Source organism: Notothenia coriiceps, unplaced genomic scaffold, assembly GCF_000735185.1.
Source record: "Notothenia coriiceps isolate Sejong01 unplaced genomic scaffold, NC01 NC01_scaffold00025515, whole genome shotgun sequence".
NCBI lineage: Eukaryota > Metazoa > Chordata > Actinopteri > Perciformes > Nototheniidae > Notothenia > Notothenia coriiceps.
The window spans coordinates 187,658-196,509 of record NW_011358216.1 but is presented as its reverse complement, the minus strand read 5'-3'; the positions used below and the strand labels follow the sequence as shown (position 1 = coordinate 196,509).

At 38.2% G+C, this 8,852-nt stretch overlaps 2 protein-coding genes across 2 annotated transcripts in view; both read right to left on the bottom strand.

The window, feature by feature from the left end:
- The window catches only part of LOC104956198 (inner centromere protein A-like), a 4,325-nt gene extending 1,168 nt beyond the window's left edge, over nucleotides 1–3,157 (bottom strand). The window contains exons 1-8 of the mRNA XM_010783663.1: nucleotides 2,965–3,157; nucleotides 1,657–1,805; nucleotides 1,462–1,569; nucleotides 792–1,363; nucleotides 652–688; nucleotides 494–563; nucleotides 270–396; nucleotides 113–143 (exon numbers count right to left, since the gene is read on the bottom strand). Coding sequence (XP_010781965.1) covers nucleotides 113–143; nucleotides 270–396; nucleotides 494–563; nucleotides 652–688; nucleotides 792–1,363; nucleotides 1,462–1,569; nucleotides 1,657–1,796 — 1,085 coding nt within the window. The 5' untranslated portion in view covers nucleotides 1,797–1,805; nucleotides 2,965–3,157. The remainder of the gene's footprint in view (nucleotides 1–112; nucleotides 144–269; nucleotides 397–493; nucleotides 564–651; nucleotides 689–791; nucleotides 1,364–1,461; nucleotides 1,570–1,656; nucleotides 1,806–2,964) is intronic.
- A 533-nt stretch (nucleotides 3,158–3,690) lies between these two features.
- The window catches only part of pgghg (protein-glucosylgalactosylhydroxylysine glucosidase), an 11,085-nt gene continuing 5,923 nt past the window's right edge, over nucleotides 3,691–8,852 (bottom strand). Inside the window, exons 6-14 of the mRNA XM_010783659.1 lie at nucleotides 7,739–7,870; nucleotides 7,539–7,650; nucleotides 6,842–6,914; nucleotides 6,625–6,761; nucleotides 6,402–6,535; nucleotides 5,671–5,766; nucleotides 5,485–5,582; nucleotides 5,180–5,403; nucleotides 3,691–4,012 (exon numbers count right to left, since the gene is read on the bottom strand). Coding sequence (XP_010781961.1) covers nucleotides 3,936–4,012; nucleotides 5,180–5,403; nucleotides 5,485–5,582; nucleotides 5,671–5,766; nucleotides 6,402–6,535; nucleotides 6,625–6,761; nucleotides 6,842–6,914; nucleotides 7,539–7,650; nucleotides 7,739–7,870 — 1,083 coding nt within the window. The 3' untranslated portion in view covers nucleotides 3,691–3,935. The remainder of the gene's footprint in view (nucleotides 4,013–5,179; nucleotides 5,404–5,484; nucleotides 5,583–5,670; nucleotides 5,767–6,401; nucleotides 6,536–6,624; nucleotides 6,762–6,841; nucleotides 6,915–7,538; nucleotides 7,651–7,738; nucleotides 7,871–8,852) is intronic.

Sequence of the window (8,852 nt, the reverse complement as noted above, 5' to 3'; positions counted from 1 at the left end):
AGCCCCAACAAGTTGATATTATCTTTAATGTTATTCTAATCAACCAACAGTGCAGTCATGTTGTGCTACACACACACACTCACACACACACACACACACTCACAACACTCACATGCGAACTGCCGTCAGATGTTTCTCTGCAGCTGAAACACAAATACATACACGTACGAGTTGCATTTAGTTAGAAAACTATAATATACAAATATAGATTTACGTTCAACCAGATCTAAAATAGAACTGATCAATTGGAAAATGGGGAGTTCTCATACCTGTTTTCTTTTTGGGAGTGAACACTGAGAGCTCAGATGTAAACGGTGATATTGCCACCACAGAGCTTGCGGCCACTGATCGAGTTATGCGTCCGAAAGACGGTTGTGGGATCTGGATGATCTGGCTCTACAATTGTTTGACAAAAAAAATGTGCTGATCAATAACCAAAGAACAAAGTCCTTTTCAGTTTGACATTTTAAAAGAAAAAAGTACATATTCATACCTCCAGAGTTTCAATACATTCTTCAGCAGCAGCATTTTCATCTGAGTCTGTACTTACAGCTTCTGGCAATCTATAGCAGTGAATACAACCATAGGGCTCAGAAACTGATTCTTATTAATAAGCCAATACATTCAGAAAAAATGTTAGTCATTACTCACGCCTCCATTTCCTCTAACGAGTCCACAGAAGAGTGCTCTGAAATCACCAAACAATAATATACACATTAATCACCGTCCACAGAGTTTCTATTTTTGTTGCGTTTTATGTAATTATAAACCAAATGAAGCTCATTTCTCACCATCAATGTTGCTGCTACATATGGAATTGCCCATACGAGACACCTGCCTCTTCAGCATGGAGCGACGCGAGGCGCGGCGAACAGACTCCTGGGTCATACTGTGCCGCAGACCGGCCAGAGAGTGGCGTACTTTGAGGGAGCAGCGCACAGAGCTCCGCCGTGAGCTCCGAGCTGCGCCCGCTATTGCAATCTTGGCAGCTGAACGACCAGGAGAGAGCTGCACATCTTTAACACTCTCTGCAGACAATCGGTCTGAGGCAGAGATGCTGACAGCAACCTCGGGTGATGGTACTGCAGGTGGGGACTGGGCGTCGCCACATATGTAATCCGTCTTGTCCACCTCTACCAGCTCTGGCTTCTTGTTCTGAACCTCCTCAGGTTTTAAGCTCACATCCTCTGCCACCTCAGACTGTGTTTGTAGTTTATTGTTGTTTTTGCGGGTTGTGCGTTTAGGCTGCCAGGTGGTGTTGGTCTGAGAGGTGGAAGCCTCGGGAATGATCTCTTCTTCAGTAATCAAGTTCAGTGATTTGACAATGGAGCCACGAAGGTTACTGCGCTTTCCCTTTGAAAATCTGAAAAGGAAAAGTTAGATGTGAATTTTTAAAAACTAGGGCACCTTTAAAATGTGAAACTTGTACCCATTGCTCAGGCAGTATTGAATGCAACAAACCTTCGCCTGGCTGGATTCTCTTCCTGATGCCCTGAAGATAGACGCTTCCTGCGACTCTTTTTCTGTGAGGGTGTTTTTGGCATCAATTCTGGTTCTGCATTAAAATCCCTGAAATGAAAAGAAATCGTTTCACTAAACCCTTAAAAAGACAATTCTAGGGAAGAATAAAGTTCTGGAAATGTATATTTAGTTCACCTTGAGAACATGCGGTTGGCTTCTTGTTGGATCTCCTCGAGCCAGACCATGTGGACATTTTCAATTTCATCTGTGAATTCCTTTGCTTTGCCATCAAACGTGTGCATGAGGGATCGTACTGATGTTAGTACGGAGTTCATGTTGACAGCCTGAGGGAAAGACTGAACCATTAAATAAGCAAAAGTTGGTACACACCTCAGATGGCAAGTATAAACTGATACAAGAAACATCATGAGAGACCATACTGGTTGTTTAAATGTGATTTTTGGCAGTCTTTGTTTTCCTTTTAGCATGCCTACTTGAAGACACTTGTTATAATCTCCTTCAATGGCACCCTGGACAAATCTAGCGAACACAATCCATTTATATTTTGTAATGCACCAATTACTAACCAACAAATGCTGCAGCCATTATATACAGAAAACATGGAAATCTAAAAAGGGCCTTTTTATTTTAATGTGAATTGACCGAACATAATAGTTACTAATGATGCTTTAAATATTGTATCTTCCATTATAGCAACAATGCAAAACGACATTGTCTGTTTGATCAATTGTCCTCGAATACAAAAAACAAACAAATATAAAGCTCAATTTCAAAGTTAACAGCTTTAAACAGTTGGCTTTTAGTTTTCTTTGTCAAGACCATACAGTCTATGGTCAACACTCACACATTCAAGCAAACGTTACCTAACAGTCAAAGGGTATTTACAGCCAGTTCTATGCGAACTGTCACATAAGAACTTTGATTTCATAAATGAATACTCATCATAATCAGAAACATATCTACGACTAATTTCAGTTAATTGTCGGCATCAATCTACGTAATTTTAGTTTGCTTTGTTTTTTAGATCCATTTTGTCTTTGAATGTAATCGGTGCATGCGCATTGTCTTCTATTTTCGCGGACGCATTAGCACAGGTTGTAGCAAACTGTTATTAGTTATCAGGATGGTCGACAACAACATAACGCTTGCAGTTATTTGACATTAGTAATTCTTTAAGATACGCCTCATATAAACGGAAACGTTTGAATTTGTGAACAACGGTAACGTTTCCCAGGTAAAACGTTAGCTTAGCTAGCATGAAACACTGATCTGCGACCATCGAGGCTGCAACACCTAAATTCAAATCAAGTTAAACTAATAGTGTTGCAACAGACTCCAATATTTAATTTAAGTTGATGACATTATTGTTCATACAAGTGCTCTGTAATGGTTTAAAATGCTAACGTTACGACGTAAGGCGGTTGAGCTAACGTACAAATAGCTAAAGGTATTTTCCTTGATGTCAAATATACATAGCCTTACCTTAGATGTCCAAGTCTCTTAAAAAAATAAAACCGATACTCGTTTGTCCGCTTTAAAAGCTAAATCAATTGCATATTGACGTGCATATAAAAGTCTTAAAATCTTCCCATTCTTTTACGTATCGTGTCGTGTGTCAACTCTCAACAGAAAGGTGGAAACACACTGCTCCCCGTAAACCCGCTGAAACCGTTTAAATTGTTCAAAACTCCACCACCAGCCAATTAAAATGCGAGGCTCAGTGACGTTTGAGGGGTTGTTCGATTTTCTCAATTTGTCCGGGAGGGCGGACCGTGCCTTCAGAACAATAGCGAGGAATGTAACGGGTGAACAAATCGAGCGAATCAATGTAGGTTTAGGGCGTAGTTACAGCGCCAGCACAGATTTTTGAATCAACCAATGATTTCCATGTCAGAATATTCTCCGCCCCGCCCACTGAACTTAAAGACATGTTTGACAGTGGCTTTAATGTTTCCTGTACTTTTAATTATGTAATAATGTCAAAAAACTTTTAAATATTTTTAAGAAATCATTAGAATAAAGTAAGGGACTATTTCCGGGGAACAGAGTGTTTTTAATAATACAAGGGAAGATAAATGTCACCTCCTCTCCAGCAGTTGGTTGCTGCCTCCCTCCAGTAAACAAAGCTAGAGGATAAGTCACACAACACAACTAAGGCTTGACTGCATTGTTTAATATGGTTTTACTTATAACAAATCCACAAACAAATCAAATGTGAAAAATAAGCTTTGCACAGTGTGTAATGAGTTTTATTGAATACATATATCATTTACAATACAATATCATTGATACATGACTTTGTAACATGGCATATTATTATGATAGTACTATAGGAATTTCATACATTTTGTCCATTATTGCTGAAGTTAATGGCAGCATACAACTTAACAGTAGCATTGATATGAAGATATTTTGTATTGTGTATAAATGAAATTATGATGATGGTTGCTGTTTCAGAGAGGCCAACAGAAAGACATCGAAACCAGTTTACAAACACACCCGGGCTCCAGAGGAAAAGTTACCGGCTTCCCTGAAAATATAGATGTATACAATTAATAATCTCTTAGTGCGTCAATGCAAAAAATAAATATGAAAAGTGTAATTAAGGAGCAAAGTAACAATAACACTTTACTGAGTACTAAATAAAAGTATATCAAACTTGGTCCAACAGGACAATTTACAGATAATAGATACACATGATTCTTTGTTTATTAGTATTGTTTTATTTGTAGCATCTTGGTATCCTTTATTTAAATGATTGCAGCACCGATTGACCAGATTTACTCCTATGTGTTTTGACAAATGGTATATCACCCCTAGTATTCTGGCAAAGGGTATGACACTCCCTAAGGTCCCTAGAAACATTTGAGCCATTTTTCTTACATTATGAGACTTGATAGCAAGTATTATGGTATTAAAAGCCTAGCTGTCACTTGTCTGAAGAGCCAGTTATTTTTTCAATATAAAGAGAGTAAGTGCTCTTCATTCTTTTTATTTCATTATTTTCTCCATCGGTAAGACAGATGGGGCAATTTCTGGATTTGTAAAATATTTTATGTGTGTAGTTTGAGATTCTTCATCATCTTATTTTGTCACTCAAATACTATAATTTTATACTTAGTGTTTCTCTGTAATTGTAATGTACAGATTATCTGCTTGTCTTTTTCTTGGGCTGTAGTTTGGAGGTTTAAGTGTGTTCTTCATTATAACAAACGTATAGTGGCGACAGAACCATTTTTTAGCCTCATTGTGAAGTACATCTTAATTGCAAGATGGAATGGCTATAGTATAAATACACCACTGTCGTTTGGATTGTTTCCCTGTAAGCATCGTTTTCACTATGCATTCTGTCTGCCTCTATATATGTATGAATTATATATGTATTTTCAGTTACTATACCCAGCAGCAGGAATGGCAGACAGTTTAAAAACTAAACATATCACTTTTTGCAAAAAGCATTTTCAATTTTTATCCTTTTTTATTATCTTATCTTATTGTTTTGATTGTCATTTAGTTGTATGACTACCAAAACCATAAAATGTCTCATGTCTTATTGAAGGGAACCTGTTGTCTTTGTGACAAAGGCACCAACAATAAAACCAAGAGGAATCACGAGTGAGGTGGGGCAGGGGTTAAAAAGTTGTCCATTTCCACTTTAAGTGTAAATAGACCTTGTTCTTAAGACAAAAATGTTTACCTGGTGTGAGAGGGATTTTAGTTCCTGATGCCTTCAGGACCACCTGCAGATCGCAGGGCTTAGTGCTGCCAGCTGTTTGTCCCTGTTCCCTCAGTATGATACAAACCTCGTCTTTCCTCAGCAGCCAGTCCATCTGACTGCCCAGGTAGCTCACACCGCGGACACAGAGCTCCGATATGTCCTTGGGAAGATGCGGGGAAAAGGCCAGGCATTCCTTCTGAACTCTAGGGGGAAAACAGAATTTTAATCTTTGTTTTACTGCCTTCCTGCTGTCTACATATTGAAGTGTTTTTTCATTAACTGACCTGAAGCCAGTATAACCAAAGAGCACAGCTTGCAGGAATCCCCCCATCCCTGTGAGGAAGTTAACTGCACCAGAGCCATCGGATGATTCACTCCATACCTGTGAGGAGAGGTAACCACACATTCACTAGATATCCAGCAGAGAGGCATTTATTAGCATTGTGTGGTTTTCTGAGTCAGAAAGACACCTGGAACGGTCTCTGGATGTTTTTGAAGCACTTCTCAAGTAAATGTTGAGCTTTCTCAGCCTCCCCCAGCTCCAGCCAGCCGATTGCAAACATACCCTGGTAACGGAAAGCAAAAGCATTGTTACAAACACACACTTGATTAAGAAGGAACGTCAACCACAGGCTTTTACTTTCAATGCAAGTGGACACTGTTAAACATAACAAATATATGTACCAATTTCTAAAATGTGTTTAACTTATTTACCGCAGCTACTGTATACAGTATATACTTGTTCATTTGCAGATTTTACTAAACCTTTGTTGAACTATTAAAATAAATGTAATTATTATATATTAAACCTCCAACAATTTAAAGTACATAAAAAGTGAGCTCCACTTCTATCCATAAAATCTGCTTTTTATGTTAAACCAAAACAATAAATATGCAAATAAATAGGATGAAAAATGGTGGGTTAATATTAATTAACCCTTAATGTTTTGTACCATGCTGATTTCAGAAGCTTTAAGAAACATTTTAGAGACTTTCTACCTATGTTTTTTTACTTTTTACTCATTGAAGTATTTTTTAAATGTTATTTTTGCTTTAATTGAGGATTTGATTTATGTTTAAACACTCCCTTTGCCACTACCCAGTATATAGTTTATATTTTATTTGTAATTAAAGTGTAATCACAAGAAAAGGGCATACACAGAATCTCCCACACAGTCCCGTACAGCATGCTGTGTCTCACCCATGTCATGGCCGGACCATCAGGGTCTGTCACTGGCTCGTACGCCTCCAGGTCATTTCTCCTGATCTCGGGGGACATTTCCAAACCAAGAGGGTATCCCAGCATCACCGTGTCTGCCTGCTTCACTGGATGACCTGTGAGACGTACACAAGACATTCTCATCATGTTGTGGATATTTCTTCTTTCTTATTTATGTCAGTGTCAAAATGGACAAAACAAACACCTTTGATGTAGCCATCGTACTCTGGATGGTACTGGGATTCTTCGTCAAAAGGTATTTTGAGTTGATCGGCCACCTCTTTCCATTCCTTCGGTGCAGGATCTTGGAGGAGTTCAGCCAACTCTACAGCGAACTGGAGACTGAAAAGTGTGAAGCTTTTAGTTTTATTAGTGATGATGAGTCAATATGCAGGGCCGGGGAAATACTTGAATACTAGTACCTGAATTTGGCCACTGTGTTTGTGTACACTGAGTTGTTGACATTGTAATAATACTCATCAGGTGGCATGACACCTGAATGGCACAAAGGGGAAATGCTTCATAACATTTCAATAAAAAACATGCATCATATCTAAAATGTATACATGTAAAAAATACATTAAAAGAGTTCTAACAATCAACAACTTAGTGAATGTTGTCCAGTAGATAAGTAACATGTCTTTAATTTAGTTAATAAATATATATATTCTGATAATTATGTGAAGCTAAATTGACATCTTAATAGAAATATCCTGGCTGTTATTCAATAACTAAAACATTACAATCATACAGTATGCTTTGATTAATGTCATATTTGTAGGTATCTAACATGTATAAATATAAAACATTTATTATTAAATCTGACATTACAAAATCAATATTAAAAAAAAATTAAATAAGGGACTACAAATGAAAAGTGGCTTTTGGCTGGTACAATAAATGTGCTGTGTATTGTCAGTGCTAAGAAAACATATAAAATAGTTTTAACACAAGAAACAAATTCTACTTTATTACAAATCGGTTTTTTTTAAATCACAAGTTTTTCTATATATAGATAAAATAAATAAAGTCAGACATTTGAAATGTAGCTTTTATTAAATTATTAGCCTGATAATCATGCTAAGCTAAATGGAACCTCTTTCTAAAAATGATTTGTACCTAAGAGATGATACTTCTTGTCCTCGGGGTTCCATGATACCCTTGAAACCCAGTAATCAGCCACCCCGTATATCACCTCCTTGCCCTTGCCCTCTGTGAACATGGACAGATCCTGCAACAAAGAGATCATTACACAGGGTGTTTTTGTACAGAAGTGAGAAAGAGACACTATGACAATGAGTGGGGATTAAAGAGCATACCTCAGTGAGGTAGAGATAGTGTTGGAAGGCCAGGGTGACGTCTCCATTTATGTGAATCTCTTGTTCTCCATAAATGTCCTCGGGACACACCTCCCGGCCTGACACTGCACTCTCCCACGGGAACTTCAGTCCCTGCAGAGATAACATCTCAGAAGACTCAGATATGGTTTCATGGTTATTGTTAAAATACAAAACAAGACAACAAAGATACAAAACATAAAACTAATATTAACCCTAAGTAAAACTAATATTAACCCAAAAATAAATCAAGCACGGCTGTTATTCTACCACCAGCAGTTGGTTTTGGTTTCCTGCTGCTGCTGCCACCGACACTCCTCCTGGCCAGCACACATTGTGTGTGTCTACTTGGGCTGTGTCTAAAATAGTTCCCAATGAGTCACTAACAAAAGCACAGGGTTTGCTAAACCTGAAATCAAAAACTGAAATTATGCTATCCTATTATGCTTTTTGGGGTTTCCTTTTCCTGTAGTGAGTTATATAGGTTTTTGTGCATTTTATTTAGCCTTTATTTATACAGGTGTAGATCTCATTGAGACACAAGGTCTCATTTTCAAGAGAGACCTGTTCAGTGGTAACACTACCACACAAAGTTACAGACAGACAGGACACTAAACACAGAGGCAACAATAAAATCCATCGTTAAAAAAGTAGTCATTAAAATCCATATACAGTCAGATATAGCAGGTGCAAACACCCACAGAAGATTTCTCCAGCTTTTTTAAAATGAGTTTAAAATCCGTGATGGGTATCAAAGTGGTCAGCTTAAGTTCCTACTGAAGTGTGTTCCAGGTCGAGGGGGCAGAGTATGATATGGCTTTTTTCCCAAGCACCGTGCGTACTGAGGGGACGGACAGAGTGATGTCATTTTGAGATCGTAGTCTATAGCTGTACTGTTTGTGTGATATGTAAGTGGATATGTAGAGGGGCAGCAGTCCAAGCATAGCGGTATAGATGAGTTTGTACCAGTGCAGTGATCTGCGCATTGATAATGATGTCCAGTTGACTAAAGAGTACAGCGTGCAGTGGGTTATGACCCTCAGAGCCCCATGGTAGACAGCGTGCAGTGGGGTGTGAGGGGGTTACAGTGGGTTAT